This window comes from Saccopteryx bilineata, chromosome 9 (assembly GCF_036850765.1).
Source record: "Saccopteryx bilineata isolate mSacBil1 chromosome 9, mSacBil1_pri_phased_curated, whole genome shotgun sequence".
Taxonomy (NCBI): Eukaryota; Metazoa; Chordata; class Mammalia; order Chiroptera; family Emballonuridae; genus Saccopteryx; species Saccopteryx bilineata.
In genome coordinates, this window is record NC_089498.1 from 44,588,993 (window position 1) to 44,605,457 (window position 16,465).

The following is a 16,465-nucleotide window of genomic DNA, read 5'->3' on the forward strand; positions in this document are numbered from 1 at the left end:
CTCTCTCCTGGATCCTTCCAGTGCTCCCTTTTTTGTGCTGCTTTAAGTGGCTAGCCTCTCCACTTTGCCCCCTTAACTGTGTGTGTGAGAGAGAGAAAACATACACAGTACAAAATTTACCATTGTAACCATTTGTAAGTGTACAGTGCAGTGGCATTAAGTACATTCACATTGCCTGACCAGGCAGTGGCACAGTGGATAGAACATTGGAGTTGGATGTGGAGGACCCAGGTTCAAGACCCCGAGGTTGCCAGCTTGAGCATGGGCTCATCTGGTTTGAGCAAAAGCTCACCAGCTTGGACCCAAGGTCGCTGGCTCGAGCAAGGGGTTACTCGGTCTGCTGTAGCCCCATGGTCAAGGCACATATGAGAAAACAATCAATGAACAACTAAGGTGTCACAATGAAAAACTAATGATTGATGCTTCTCATCTCTCTCCGTTCCTCTCTGTCCTTGTCTATCCCTCTCTCTGATTCTCTGTCTCAAAAAAAAAAAAAAATACATTCACATTGCTGTACACCCCCTTAACTCTTTAGATGTATTAATACAGTTAACAGGTTATTTGGCCCTGGAAGCCATATTGGCTTTTTACATTCATTTAATGTCTTTGCTCAAATTCAAGTGAGTTGATTTTAGACTTTAACCTACAAGGACAATCTTGGTTCCTTATTCCCAAGTTCTGGCAGACTCATGCTCCAGCATTCGTGTTGAAAGGCCCACGTAAAGGAGAAATGGGAGTCGCTGTGAGAGGCACATGGGGCCACAACTGCTCAGGGATGTCCCTGGTTGTATTTCACTGGCGGTCTTGGAGGAAGGTGCACTTTCTCACTGTGGTTTATTTGTTGCCTTGTAGAGAACACCATTGATGGCCTGGCTACTAGCAAGAGTGGAGCAGATTCCGCTATTCCGAGTGGTAGGTTCTTCAAAAGACCCAGGATGGAATGAGGGCTGCCCAGCTGGGTAATTGTTGAAAGGACATTTGTAATTTGGGACTTATACAAGGGCTTCCACCTCCTTGTTCTGTGTACTCAGCCCTGGCAAATGGGGGCTCTGCCTGGGCTGCCAGCTTCTGGCTCCTTGCCATTATCCTTAATGGAAGGAGGGCCAAGGGATTCTGCAGTGCTTCTCCTGGGGGTTGGGATTGTGGTTGCTCCCCATGTGGCTCAGGCCCTGCCCCTTTTTCTGGGTTGCCTCTGATGTCTCAGTGCCCGCCCCACTTCTCCTTGCCTGTCTGTCTCCTCTGTTCCATGTGGTCCTTGCTATTTCCCTCCCTGTGCTAAGAGTCCTGTCCTCTGCCACCCTGTCTCCATTCCCACTGCAATCCTTGATCTGGAGCATTGTGTTAGCTTGCTTTGTAGTGCTGACAGCAGCTGCCCCATTCCTCTCTATGCTTAAAGGACTCTGCATCGGGAGCCTGGGGTGAGTGGTGCAGACGCACTAGCAAGTCCAGCCCAGCTTTCCCGAAGGCCAGCCCCCAGCCAGTGGGCCCTGCTGGGCAGACCTGCTGTGAAGGGAGGGAACCTGCCCCCATCCATTGGAGTATGGCCCCCAGTATGCTAGTAGCCACACACCAGTTCTCTGGTCCTCTACCGATGACACCAGCACTCATATGAGAGTGAGCTTTAATTCTGTGACTTGCAGAATGCTAAAAGTTAGGCTAGAGGTCACTTGCCAGTTTTGCTAGGCCAGGAATCTTGTGACCATCCTAGCCATTGTTTTGCTTGGGCTCGCTGTTTATTCCTGAGCTGGTCTCTCCAAAGTCATCCAGAACCCTGGGGCCCTGGCATAATAATTCTGGTTTCAGTCCTGTTTCAGAAGAAAATTTCCCCAGGAGAATAAGGGAGGTACCTTTTTGCTGTTTAGAGTGAACAAAACCGACTTCTTCATCACCCCCAAAATTGTGGCTAGGATTAGTTTCCATAGTCAATGCAGGAGTGGCAGGCGGGCCTCCCCGTCCAGCATTCACTCGATGTACACTGTAGAGCCCATTAGAACTGGAGGGGCGGAGCAAAGCTGCCCACAGAGGGGAGCTTCACACAGTCCCTCAGTGGGTCCTTTTAGACTCAGCCCAGCCAGACCACATGTCCTTTGTCCCAGCCTCCCTGACGTGGGTGTTTGTGTTTTAGTTCCCAGAAAGCAGCATTTTGATGATCCCTCCACCGATATTTTCAACTATGAAGGTATATCTTTTTTAAAATTCATTTTTTATTTTAGATGATAGTTATAACATTTTAAAATAACATATATAGGCAAAACATATTTTCTTAGTTGGGATTGAGACACAGGTGGAAACTGTGGTGTGGGTTCCTGACCTTTCCCAGGCAGCACGCACAGGGATGCGCCAGTGCGGCAGGCTGTGGGGAGCTGTGCTCCAAAGAAGGCCGTATAGTACGCAGGTCCTGCCTCGCCAGCTGTGTGCTCTGGGCAGGTGACTGTAGCCCTGCCTGAGTCCCTGGATACAAAATGAAGGGCCTAAGGCAGATCTCTTAGAGACAGAGTTAATACGTGGAAAGTGCCTAAGACAGTACCTGGTATTGAGGAATCTCCGTAATAACAACAGTCTGTCTGTAGAGAGAAAGACACTGGAAATGTGGAGGAGGGTGGCAAATGGGTCCGACTGGCCCTGTCTGTAATTGACCAGTTTCTGTAACGGAGACAGCTCTCCGTTGGCTGGCAGCTGTGTGGCTGCCTGGGAGCAGTCCAGCTCTGTCTCACTTCCCTTGGGCCCTGCTCACTCTTCCTCTCGGCTCTCCCACTCCCAGAATACTGCACCGCCAAGGCGGTCACCGGGCCTTGCCGCGCAGCCTTCCCCCGCTGGTACTTTGATGCTGAGAAGAACTCCTGTGATAACTTTATCTATGGCGGCTGCTGGGGCAATAAAAACAACTATCTCTCCAAGGAGGCGTGCATGAGCCAGTGCTTCGGTGAGTCTGCCTGATCACTGGATCCAAGAAGCAGCTGTGGGTGGGCAGCCTCCCCAAGTCTGTCCACGTCCCTAAAGCAAGGCTTTGGAAAGGCTGTCCTCTGGCCTCCGTCCTTCTCTGGCCCCCTAGGACGGAACAGTTGGGCTTTGGCCCTGGCTGTTGGCCAGACATGTCACCAAGGTGACAAGGTCCTAAACAGCTCAGAGGAGCTGGAAGAGGAAGTACCTCAAAAAGAGCCCACTGTGAAGGCCCAGGGCTGAGGGGGACCTTCAGGGGGCAGGCAGCTCTGGGGGGGAGGACTGAGCTGACCTCAAGGCTGTGTGTTCTCTTCTAGGCAAGCAGTTGTACCCCACCCTGCCTCGCAGCACTAAAGGTAATTGGCCACTTGCTCTCCTCCACCTGCCTGCCTGAGTAAGCTCAGCTGCAGGCTCATGTTTTCTTGGACACCTCATTTTTCACCATAAACATTTTTTGGCAGAAAGTCATGTTTCTGCACAGGAATGTCCAGGCAGCTTGGAACGTGTGGTAGATGTTTGTCCTAGCACAGAGTGTACATCGCGGGGGTTGGGGGGGCTGGAGGGGACGAGTCCTACTGTTAGGCCTGCAGGGATCTGCTGCGTGCAGGCCCGAGTCTGACTCTGGGTTTGGAGGGAACTTTGCTCCGTGGGCTGTAGAGTTGGTCGTGGGTAGCAGGAAGGAAGTTGGAGACCTTGCTGTGTGCAAGGCACAGCTAGCAGTGTGGTCTGACAGGAAGGCTGGGCCTCTCGCTTTGTTTCTGATTCTGAGCCATGGAGGATAGTGTTTGCAGTGTTCCTGCCACACTGGTTTGGCCTCATTCCACCTGTTTCCCTGGTAAGGAGCCCTGACCTAGCCTGCTGCCTGCTCTATTTTAGAGAAGTGGTGAAGCTGGAACTGGTTTGCCAGGCCTGGGCTGAGAGCAGCCATGTCTGGAGTGTTGGTGGGTAGAAATGGAGAGGGACTCACCCCTATCGTATTCTGTGGCCAAGTGGGGAAAGGACCAGGTAGCTGCCACAGGAGCCCCATTCCTTAGGTGGAGCCACACCTGAAAAGAAAGCATAACTGACCAGTGGGGTGACCACTGTTCCATTTATCAAGACTATTAGGAGCATGAGGGTCTCCTCCCAGCACTGCTCCAAAACACACTCTCGCCTCCACCCTTACCTCATTCCCCAGGCAGCCACTCGGCACCCCGCAGGCCCACCTTTCTCTCGCCGATGGAGGGAGGATGTGTGATACCAACCCTTGGGGTTTTATCTTTCCACACAAATCAGGTTTAGGTGTGTGTGCTTTTTGCATCCTAGTGTACAAGGGCTTGGGACTTCTGTACAACTTGCCCCCTGAGCGTTTGAGGGAAATAGTGAAGTGAGGTTATTTGTTCAAAAAGAAGGAATACAAGTACTCGCTGTTTGTGTGTACATAGCATGGTGACTCCTTCTTCAGGAACCAGCTTCTTAGGACTATAGGGAATCTTCCTTGATAACTGCCCAGGTGGGTGGTATCAGTTCTCCAGACCCTCCCAGGTTGGATGGGGGGATGTTGGATAAAAGGGCTGCTGGTCCTTAACCTGAACCCCTATGGCACCAGTGTCCTTCCTAAGCCCTGTGCTGCCCCACTCTGCTCACCTTCCACTTCCCACCAATTCTGAGCCTCTCTCACCTCCAGTGGTGGTCCTGGCTGGGCTGTTCGTGATGGTCCTGATCCTCTTGCTGGGAGCCTTCGTGGTCTGCCTGATCAGGGTGGTGCGGAGGAACCAGGAGCGTGCCCTGTGCACTGTCTGGAGCTCTGGGGACGATAAGGAGCATCTGGTGAAGAACACGTATGTGCTGTGAATGCCCTGTCACCAAGACGCTACGTTTCTTCAGGATTCAGGACCCCCATCGATGAAGAGAACCTGGGCAAGGGCAGTGGGGACAGCTGTAGAATGCCTGTGTGCTTTTTCAAATAGAGTAATTGATTTGTATTTTTGCAATCATTAGGGCTTTTGTTCTGTGTGTTACTTCAGAAGTTAAGATGGTTGCTTCCTGGTCCTGTCCCATCCTGTCCTGTGTCACCTCCCCAGCAGGTTCGCTTTGGGAACCCCTCAGAGGTCGTCTCTGGCTCACATTTGGATAGTGTGACCCCAGACCAGACATTTCCTCTTTGACTTCTTTACTCCAGGTTTAGTTTTCTTGGTTTATGTTGAAACTTTTTGCCTCCTTTCCCATCACAAAAGTGATATTTTAATAGTTTCCTTTGTTTGATTTGTGGGGTTTTTTAAGTAAACATACAAAAGGTTTTTTTATTATTAGAATTCTGAAAGGAAGAGAGTAAAATGTACAAGTTCAATAAAAGGGTCTTCCCTTTTAAAATAATTTCAACGTGTGCTTTCTTTCTTTATGGACTGCTAATTTAAACTACCAAAATTATCTCAGGACACTACATGAGATCTCCCTTTCTGGAAATAAACTCCTTAAAAATAAGACCATCTGGCCCTGGTCGGTTGGCTCAACGGTGGAGCATCGGCCTGGTGTGCGGGGGACCCGGGTTCCATTTCCGGCCAGGGCACATAGGAGAGGCGCCCATTTGCTTCTCCACCTCCCCACTCCTTCCTCTCTGTCTCTCTCTTCCCCTCCCGCAGCCAAGGCTCCATTGGAGCAGGGATGGTCCGGGCGCTGGGGATGGCTCCTTGGCCTCTGCCCCGGGCGCTGGAGTGGCTCTGGTCGTGGCAGAGCGACGCCCCGGAGGGGCAGAGCATCGCCCCCTGGTGGGCAGAGCGTAGCCCCTGGTGGGCGTGCCGGGTGGATCCCGGTCGGGCGCATGCGGGCGTCTGTCTGACTGTCTCTCCCCGTTTCCAGCTTCGGAAAAATACAAAAAATAAATAAATAAAAAATGACCTACAGACTGTAACCCCCACCTTGAAACACTACTTTGAGGGCACAGGAAAGCTGGAATAAAGATGCGTCCTGTTCGGGAAAGACTGAGACCTCCAGTAGTTCTGACCAAAATCACTTGGGCCTCGTGATTTTCATCTTTTCCTGCAGTTCTACAGTCTCCTCAGTTCTCCCACGTGCCTCGGCATTGCATTGGGGACAGCATACGACCCTGCTGAACTCAGCCTCTGCACTCAGTCCCAATTCTGCTGCCTGCCTGTGTGTGTTCCCTGCCTGTTTGACTGTGGAAGCCCCTTTTTTCTCCTCCATCTTCTAACCATGCCCTAAACACAGCAGTATCCAGGCAAACACAGTGTTAGGTAAAAATTTCCAGGGCTGAGAGACCCAAGAAAAAGGCTGATAACTCCATCATTGCATCGAGTTTTTTAAGCAAATTTAAGGCCTGTCTTGGGCAACAAGAGGTCCTGGAGAACCAGGTGCTAAACAACAGGGCAAGATGGATAGGGGTAGTGGGCAGTGACTTGTCCCAGGTAATGTCTTCTCATGCTTACCTGGGGCAAGCAATGGCCTGCCAGGAACCAGCTGGGGGGGGGGGCACAGGGGAGGTGTTACTCAGACAGCCTCTAATGCAGGGGTCTCAAACTCAACTCAGCATGTCGGCCGCAGAGCAAGATCACAGCCGTTTGGCGGGCCGCACTAGGTCTACAAAAGGCAACTGTTACGCAACACTTTTCTCACTGCAGTTGAAAACAAAAATCAGTACAACAAGCACAATCGTACATGCAGTTTACTCAGTGTCACAAAACGACCAGAAACTGTAGTTTGCATCACAACTGCTGTTAACTAAGCTAATATCTAGCTAGGATGCTAGAGAAATGAAAAATACAAGTAGGCCCCTAGGCTTACTTAATTTTATCCAAAATATTTTGAACTTCGTGGATTAGTCTGCGGGCCGTACAAAATTGTTTGGCAGGCCGCATGTGGCCCGTGGGCCACGAGTTTGAGACCCCTGCTCTAAGGGAAGCAGTATCTGTTCTAGCTGGATAAAACAGTCGCATCATGGAAGATTCTCATCTCTCCACCTGCCTTGGTGACTCAGGAAGCTGGGCCCTGCCAGAAGTGGGCAGAGGTGCCCGGCCAGCCTGTGGGTCCTGTGCAGCCTGACAATTACAGCCAGTTCCAGATTGTGCTTTGTTCTCTCCTTGGAACAAAAGACAATGAACTCCTTCCTAGAAATCCTTCAGGCGATAAAGCACACATTCTATACATTGGGAGAAAGACTTGTATCTCATTAGGGCTTAGAAATCTATTCCAGCCTGACCTGTGGTGGTGCAGTAGATAAAGCATCGAACTGGGACACTGAGGTTGCTGGTTCGAAACCCTGGGCCTGCCTGCTTAAGGCATATATGGGAATTGATGCTTCCTGCTCTTCTCTCTCTTTCCCTCCCTCCCCCCTCCCTCCTTCCCTCTCCTCTCTATAATGAATAAATAAAATCTTTAAAAAAAAATCTATTCCAGCCAGACCAGGTGGTGGCGCAGTGGATAGAGCGTCGGACTGGGACATGGAGGACCCAGGTTTGAGACCCCAAGGTCACCAGCTTGAGCCCAAGGTCACTGGCTCAAGGAAGGGGTCACTTGGTCTGTTGTAGCCCCCCTCCCCCCCCATCAAGGCACATATGAGAAATCAATGAACAACTAAGGAACCGCAACAAAGAATTGATGTTTCTCATGTCTGTCTGTCCCTGTCTGTCCCTTTCTCTGACTGTCTCTCCCACCAAAAAAAAAAAAAAAAATCTATTCCAGAAGCAAGTTGGCAAATACCTCCACTGCTCCTTTCCAGCTCTTGTGTCCAAGGTAGGTGTTCCCTGACAACCTTTCAGTCGCTGCGATTGACTCACAGTTGGTGAGCAGTGAAGCTTGCAGTATCCCACACACATTGGGACCCCAGAGCTGGAAAGCTTGTGGACCAGGGAAAGGGCCTAGGCCAGGGGTCGGGAACCTATGGCTCGCAAGCCAGATGTGGCTCTTTGGATGGCTGCATCTGGCTTGCAGACAAATCTTTAAAAAAATAACGTTAAAAATATAAAACATTCTCATGTATTACAATCCATTCATTTCCTACCGCTCATGTTCATGGTTGTGGGTGGCTGGAGCCAATCACAGCTGTCCAACGGCACAACACCAAATTTTTATTGGATAATGCATAACACACGGGTTGTTGTATGGCTCTCACAGAATTACATTTTAAAATATGTGGTGTTCATGGCTCTCTCAGCCAAAAAGGTTCCCGACCCCTGGCCTAGGCATTGGGATGAGACTTCCTACCACTCCAGGTGTGCAACAGCAGGTAGGTCACTTGACTCCATTGAACCTTCAGTTTCCTTACCTGTAAGATGGGTGGAGGTGAGGGTTATGTGAGATCAAATGGCAAGTTGCCTATGGGACGTGCTCAGCGTGGGAACCTCCTTCAGGGGGCTGTTTTCCGTCTCTGCCCACATACCTGTTGCCTTGTTCCTCAACAGTTGGCTCTCCCTGTACCCACCCTGCCACCGTGAGCAACCCTTAACTCGACTTACATTTCCCTTCATCTTTAGGAACCTCAAAACTCACCGATGCCTCTGGCGCAGCAAAAGGCCTTTCTCTACCTGCAACAAGCATTGGCACATCTTAGTCATGTGAAGGGGAAAAGTTGTGTGGTGGGATTTTTGTTTTGTTTTGAGAGAGAAAGAGGGACAAACACAGGAAGAGAGAGAGACAAGAAGCATCAACTCCTAGCTGCGGCACTTTAGTTGTTCATTGATTGCTTTCCCATATATGCCTTGACTTGGGGGCTACAGCAGAGCGAGTGACCCCTTGCTGAAGCCAGTGACCTTTGGGCTCAAGCCAGCAACCATGGGGTTGTGCCTATGATCCCACACTCAAGTCAGCAGCCCCACGCTCAAGCTTTTGAGCCTGTGCTCAAGCCGGTGCCCTCAGGGTTTTGAACCTGGGTCCTCAGCATCCCAGGCTGTTGCTCTATCCACTGTGCAACTGCCTGGTCAGATGTGTGTTTGGGTTATTAAATAAACCGTTGGGAATCACTTTAATAATATACTGCAGTAGAAAGATCAAGTGAATTTTCTTAACACCAAGACCAGTTGAGCTTTTGAAGGTTTTTTTATATGTTTACCTTTAGTTTCTGATGCAGTTCTTACTCTGACTCCTCCACAGTGTGTCCCATTTTTATCCTGGTGAGGGATGTCCAGGCCCACTGCTCCCATAGAGTCACTGCCAGTGGTGCCAGCCTGTGTCTTTTCAGGTGTGGTGCTGCTATGTCTGGCTGGTCAGCCACTTTCTGCCATACCACTGGGCCCTGACACAACTATGCCATAATTTTGACTTTCTGGACAGACCATTTAGAGGCTGACAATGGTGCTCTTTTTCTTGCAAAGTCTGCCCAACAATAGGCCAGTAACTAAATTATTCAGTGGCCTTTGTCTGGCATGATTAAGAAGTAGAATGGGGCCCTGGCCAATTAGCTTAGTGTTTAGAGCATCGGCCTGGCCTATTAGAGGTTCTGGGTTTGATTCCTGGTCAGGGCACACAGGAGTAGTGACCATCTGCTTTCCCTCCCTCTCCCCCTTCTTTCCCTCTTCCCCTTTGTTGCTTTGAACATTGGCCCTGGTTGCTGAGGACATTTTGTTGGTCTGAGAATCAGCCTCAGGCGCTAAAAATAGCTTGGTTGATTTGCACATCAGCCCCAGTCAGGGGTTGCCAGGTGGATCCCAGTCTTGGTGCATCTCCCAGACCGTGATCTTGTCTCACTATCTCCCCTCACTTAAGGGAAAAAAAAAAAAAAAAAAGAAGTGGAATGGATACAGGAACAGATTGATGTTTCTGTTCCCTTCTCCCTTCTCTCTCTAAAATCAGTAAACATTAAAAAAAGAAGTGGGATGGACTTTAAAAAAATCAACTCCCCCCAAAAATTTGAGTTTAAAAAATCAACTCACAAATATCTGTCCTCACTTCCTCCTGGTTCATATATTTTAGGAAGGCAGTTTGGTCACTGAATGTGGCTTTTCCCAGAAAGGGTTTATCTCTAGGCCGTCTCCTGGGTAATGATCAGGTCATCATTCCTGGGTATGGTGTACCTTCTCCCTAACATCAAGTTCCAGCCCACTTGATCCCTGTGTCTTCCAGGGGCAGACTGACCAGAAGGGGGCCTTGGATTTAAGTTAATTCTGGATCAGCCCCTTAGGTTCTTTCTGGGACTGACTGGGCCTATGTCATGAAATCAATGACTACTTGGTGATTGAGTACCCTTCTGGCCCATATTGTTGCTGTAAATTTATAAAAATGCTTGTTCCATTCAAATCTGGCCCAAACAGGCCCTGGCCGGTTGGCTCAGTGGTAGAGCGTCGGCCTGGCTTGTGGAAGTCCCGGGTTCGATTCCCGGCCAGAGCACACAGGAGAGGCGCCCATCTGCTTCTCCACCCCTCCCCCTCTCCTTCCTCTCTGTCTCTCTCTTCCCCTCCCGCAGCCGAGGCTCCATTGGAGCAAAAGATGGCCCGAGCGCTGGGGATGGCTCCTTGGCTTCTGCCCCAGGCGCTATAGTGGCTCTGGTCGCGACAGAGCGACGCCCGGATGGGCAGCGCACATCGCCCCCTGGTGGGCGTGCCGGGTGGATCGGGTCGGGCACATGCCGGAGTCTGTCTGACTGCCTCCCCGTTTCCAGCTTCAGAAAAATAAAAAAATAAAAAAAATCTGACCCAAACAAAAGCTCTGGCTGTGAGTAGGTGTTGATGGAGGAAGTGAAGCTATACCTACTGAGATGGGACACACAATGATTTTAAGTCCTTGAAAGGAGTTAACCACTGGGGCCCGGGACCCAGGGAGGGAGGCCTCAGCCCCCAGGAGGTGGGGGGAAGGGAAAGGAGTGCAGTCCCAGTTCTCTCTCCTCTACATCCAACACTGCGTCCTGGCCAACCGCCTGCTCCGCCTGAACCCGGCAGCAGCTACAGCTGGCAATGTGACAGGTAGACCAATTCTGCTGTGTCTGATCCCATCAGTATCAGCTTCTGAATGTGGAGCCCACCCCTAGATGTTTATAAACTCATGGACCTGCACAACCTTGTCCTAATCTGGCTGATAACAAAATCACTCTGCTGCCCAGGCAGCCCTGGGTTATACCATGTATGGCAATGGAGGCTGTAACTACTCAGTGGCACTGCCCATATGGCTTAACCAAACCGGGGCAGCATTCCAAGTCAAGCTTAAATCCTGAACAGGAGTGTCCTGTGCCCCAGCAGTTCATGTGTTTGTGTGTGGGAAAGAATGAGTCATAATGTCTGTCCATGGGCGCACAAGAGCTGCTCCCAGGCCTTGTGATTATCGAAGATCAGCAAGTCACCCTGACCTCCCTGCGCGGGTCCTAATGGATGACTGATAGCCTTAGATGACTATATCCTGACTCTGGAATAAACCCTGATCATTCACGCCTGGGTGGCAGGCTGGCCTCAGAGCAACAAGACCAACCCGCTGCGGCTTAGTAGAGTCTTGTTCATCATAGCCTTATGAGTCAAAGTAAACAAATATGGTCCCAGCCTCTGTTAGATTAATCAGTGGCACACCCTGGCTGATTTCTCAGTTGGTTAGAGTAATGTCCAAAGTGCAGAGGTTGCCAGTTCAATCCCTGGTTGTTGGGTTTGGGTTCAGGGATCCTTTATATTCAGAGCCCCTTTAAAACTCAATCTCCCCCACCCAACTTCCCACTGCAGTGGTCGGCAAACCGCTGCTCTCCGGCCCATTGAGTGTGGCTCTTCCACAAAATACCACGTGCGGGCACTACCTAGATAAGGAATGTACCTACCTATATAGTTTAAGTTTAAAAAATTTGGCTCTCAAGAAATTTGAATTGTTGTTACTGTTGATATTTGGCTCTGTTGACTAATGAGTTTGCCGACCACTGCTGGGGCAACTGCTTTATTAAGCATCTCCCTCAATTTAAGCAATTCCCTCAACTTCCCCCTCAATTTAAGCAACTCCCCCCACCCTGGGAGGTTCTGAGAAATGCCCTTGGGACAAGGCCATCATGAGGAACCCGAGGATTGGGAAAGGGAGACAGTCTGTATCAAAGGCAACAAACCAACCTATGTTAATCTGAGCGTGTCCAGGTGTACCCAACCCCATGCCAGCAAATGCCTGCAGCAACCCCTATACCTACTGCTCCTTCCTGCAGCTCAGGGCCGAGACCCTTTGCTGTCTTAGTCCGCCAGCACCCAGGCATTATAAAAATAAATTTCCCTTTTGGAACATTGTATGTAGCCTTGTGTTTTCAGTTCAGCCCACAGTTTCTGCCTTTCACACTGGTCAGTTCCCAGACGGGAACAGCTTGATGTTCTTGTCTCTCTCCCTCTCTTGCTAAAATCAATAAATAAATTTTTTTAAAAAAAGATTAATCAGTGGCTGACTGAAAGGCATACTTGTGTGAAAATTAATCAGAAACCAGGAGGGGTGGATTCTCGGTAGAAACAGTATTCCATGTGGGGGGGGGGCGTCTCGTGCTGCTACAGGTCTTGCTGGGTGTGCCAAGAATGCATGATCCTGATAGTGGTTTACCTGGGCCATTTCTCAGGGTTGGGTTTGCAGCAAGCACCTTGAAGGATGAGGAAATGATTCCCCTTCCACAAAGAGCACACTTGCATACTGCCTGCTGTAATGTGGCAGGTCCCCCAAGCTCAGGGTCCCACTCTTGTAATGCAGTCCACCGCATGTGCAGGGCCCATTTGGACTCTGCTTTGTCTCCATGGGCAAGGGAAACCAACACAGATGCTGACGTTTATGTCGCTGGCTGCGAGTAATAAAGCCGTTTGTTTCTAACCCAGGAGTCTCAAGGTCTTGTCAACATTTGGAAACTGCTACAGGCTAACTTACTAGCTGATAAACAGAGTAAAATAAAACCCCAGACGTATCAGCTGGGTGGAGGCCAGCTGGGCTGTCAGCCCCTTAGCAACTCCCAAAGGATGGCTGTCAGGATTTTCTGATTATTAATTAGCATTCCAGAATGCCCAGGGTCAGCGCAGCACTTACATCTGTGGGAAAGGAAACCGAGGCCCTCCATATTGCATGATGCAGGTCTTCCATCGTAGGATGTGGTTAAATTCTAACGAAAACAGTCCACTGCAGGGATTATGGTGTTTATAGAGCCAGAGCACTCTGTTCATGTAAACTTCAGGAAAGAGACCAAATCAGGCCTTGAAGCAGTTGCTTTTCCAATGAGCCGTGTCAGTCCTCAGACATGTAGAAGTGTGGGACCCTCATGGAGGACTCTCCCTACGCTACTAAAGTTAGCGTCCAGGAATCTCTTCTAAATTGTAGTGATGTAAGTAAAAGCATCACAGCTGGAGTGACTATCTGAAAAATGTGTGCTGGTGAAAAGAAGCTGATCTAGTAGTGAATGATATCAGTATAGCAGACCAGTTGGGAACACAAGTCCCCTTTCCCTACAAAGCAAAAGGCCTTGCTTCTACCCTTAGGTAGATTTTTTTATTTTGACCTTTTAAAGGCAGAAATAATGAGGAAACAAGCAGGGGAGGGCAGTGCCATTAGGAGCAGGCAGGAACTGGGGAGGACAGACAGTCCCTGCCACCGTCAGCCATGAGAACTGAATGCCAGGGAACTAATATTTTCCAAAGAACAAGAATGGACATGCTCTTGTCCTGGGACCTTGCACCTATGTTTTTCCTTCAAGCATTTGTGTGCACCTTCGCAGCGTTAATCTGGCTTCCATTTGTACACCTGGGTCAGGTAGAGCAGGGCAATAAGGGATACTCTCTGCCACCAACAGACAGTGGTGAGAGACAGGCTCCCGAGTCCATTTTCCTCTTCTCCCTTTCAGTAATAAAAGTCCCCAGGTTGTAGTGGGTGTGTGCCTCCCCAGCTAGGAACTGTATTTCCCAGTCTCCCCTGCAGTGACCATGTGTCTAAATCCTGCCTCCAGGTAGGATTCTTAAAAGTAAATGCTGTGTTTGGCCTGACCTGTGGTGGCGCAGTTGATAAAGCGTCAACCAGGAAACGCTGAGGTTGCCGGTTCAAAACCCTGGGCTTCGGGTTCGATTCCTGGCCAGGGCACACAGGAGAAGCGCCCATTTGCTTCTCCACCCCTCCGCCGCACCTTCCTCTCTGTCTCTCTCTTCCCCTCCCGCAGCCAAGGCTCCATTGGAGCAAAAATGGCCTGGGCCCTGGGGATGGCTCTGTGGCCTCTGCCTCAGGCGCTAGAGTGGCTCTGGTCGCAACATGGCGACGCCCAGGATGGGCAGAGCATCGCCCCCTGGTGGGCAGAGCGTCGCCCCATGGTGGGCGCATGCGGGAGTCTGTCTGACTGTCTCTCCCTGTTTCCAGCTTCAGAAAAATGCAAAAGAAAATGCAAAAAACAAACAAACAAAAAAACAAAAAAACCCTGGGCTTGCCTGGTCAAGGCACATATGGGAGTTGATGCTTCCTGCTCCTCCCCCTTCTCTCTCTCTCTCTCTCTCTCCTCTCTATAATGAATAAATAAAATCTTAAAAAAAAAAAAAAAGTAAGTGCTGTGCTCTCCACTGGCTCTTCCCTTCCTGGGGAACCAATGGCGGGCGCCAGCCTGTCCAAGGACAACATCCTGGAGGGATGGGGGACAACCTGGGCAACCAACCAGATGGAAGGAGCCCAGGACCCGCACTCACCCACTTTGGACTCCCATCAGCTTAGGCTTTCATGGAAGAGAGAAATGAAGCTACTTTGTTCATTCAGCCTCTGTCTTAAGAGTCTTTGCAAAACCTGCCACATCTTAACTATAATACAGAAGTGATTAGAAGGGTGTCTGTGGGAGGACCAGTCTGTGGCCTCTCCAGACCTATTCAACCTTCTTTTTCTTTTCTTTCTTTTTTTTTGGGGGGGGGGTGCAAGAGAAAGAGACAAGAAAGAAGAGAGATGAGAAGCATCAACTCAGTTGTGGCACCTTAGTTGTTCATTGATTGCTTTCTCATATGTCCCTTGATCGGGGGGCTCCAGCCGAGCCAATGACCCCTTGCTCAAGCCAGCAACCTTGGGCTCAAGCCGGCGACCTTGGGCTTCAAGCCAACAACCTTTGGGCTCAAGCCAGCGACCATGGGGTCATGTCTGTGATCCCACACTCAAGCCAGGATCCCATGCTCAAGCTGGTGAGCCCTCACTCAAGCCAATGAGCCCATGCTCAAGCTGGAGACCTCAGGGTTTCAAACCTGGGTCCTCAGCATCCCAGGTCTATGCTCTATCCACTGCACCACTGCCTGGTCAGATTCTCCCCACAATTTTAGCACAGTAGTAGAGGGCTTCTTCATCTTTGGTCTGGAAGACTGCTCACACTGTTACTCCACAACCTTCTAGCCCAGTGTCCTTGGGCATGGATTTGTACCTTTTGAGGCTCAAATGCCTCAGCTATAATATGAAGATTCTATTGCCAATTTCGTGAGGAATCATGATACTATAGATGATAAAAATAAAACCTGACCAAAAATAAATAAATAGAACCTGACATTTATTGAGCACCTATTTACCTTGTACCAGGCAGGCTCTGTGCAAGACTATCTGCCTTAGAAAGTAAGTTGTCTACTTTACAGAGGAGGAAACCTAGGCCCAGAGTGGCTGACTTATGTGTCCACAGAGCAGGAAGAGGAAGAGCAAGTGTTCACCTGTAAGCAGACTGACCTCTGGAACCCGAACTTGTAGCTATTCTGTGCTTGCTCTAACCTGCCTTTGCACAGTGCTTGCATCAGATAACCTCACTCATTCACCAGATGATAGCAAGCACCAACTCAGAGTCTGCTGTTCCGGGTGCTGGGCAAAGCAGACCAGGTCCCCATACTAATTGAATTTATGATCTGCCAGGAGAGATAGCCATTTTCTCTGATATCCTGCATCCAGTTGTGGAAAAACCACAATTACAGGTATTTCACCTCTTCTCATTTAAAGAATAAAGATCTTTGCCTGACCAGGCGGTAGCACAGTGGATCGAGTGTCAGACTGGGACACAGAGGACCCAGGTTTGAAACCCTGAGGTTGCCAGCTTGAGGATGGGCTCATCCAGCTTGAGCAAGGCTCACCAGCTTGAGCGTGAGCTGGTTTGAGTGTGGGATCATAGACATGACCCTATGATTGCTGGCTTGAGCCCAAAGGTTGCTGCCTTGAAGCCCAAGGTCGCTGGCTTGAGCAAGGGGTCATTGGCTCAGCTGGAGGAACCCCCCCCCCCCCCAATCAAGGCACATATGAGAAAGCAATCAATGAACAACTAAGGAGCTGCAACAAAGAACTGATGCTTCTCGGCCTGACCTGTGGTGGCGCAGTGGATAAAGCGTCGACCTGGAAATGCTGAGGTCGCCATTTCAAAACCCTGGGCTTGCCTGGTCAAGGCACATATGGGAGTTGATGCTTCCAGCTCCTCCCCCGTCTCTCTCTCTCCCTCTCTAAAATGAATAAATAAATAAATAAAAATTAAAAAAAACAAACTGATGCTTCTCATCTCTCTCCCTTCCTGTCTGTCCCTGTCTCTGTTCATTTATAAGACAGTGCTTCCCATTCCTCCCCATTTTTCTTTTCCTCCATTCTCACTTCTAGTTTGATCTCCTTGCAGTACTTCAAATACACAAGCACGTTCCTG

The 16,465-nt window shown here is 49.9% G+C and overlaps 1 protein-coding gene across 1 annotated transcript in view; it reads left to right on the forward strand.

Annotated features, from left to right (window-relative positions):
- Positions 1–5,295, forward strand: part of SPINT2 (serine peptidase inhibitor, Kunitz type 2) — a 29,446-nt gene extending 24,151 nt beyond the window's left edge. The window contains exons 3-7 of the mRNA XM_066242226.1: positions 853–912; positions 2,126–2,179; positions 2,762–2,923; positions 3,258–3,296; positions 4,607–5,295. Coding sequence (XP_066098323.1) covers positions 853–912; positions 2,126–2,179; positions 2,762–2,923; positions 3,258–3,296; positions 4,607–4,773 — 482 coding nt within the window. The 3' untranslated portion in view covers positions 4,774–5,295. The remainder of the gene's footprint in view (positions 1–852; positions 913–2,125; positions 2,180–2,761; positions 2,924–3,257; positions 3,297–4,606) is intronic.
- The last annotated feature ends 11,170 nt before the right edge of the window (positions 5,296–16,465 follow it).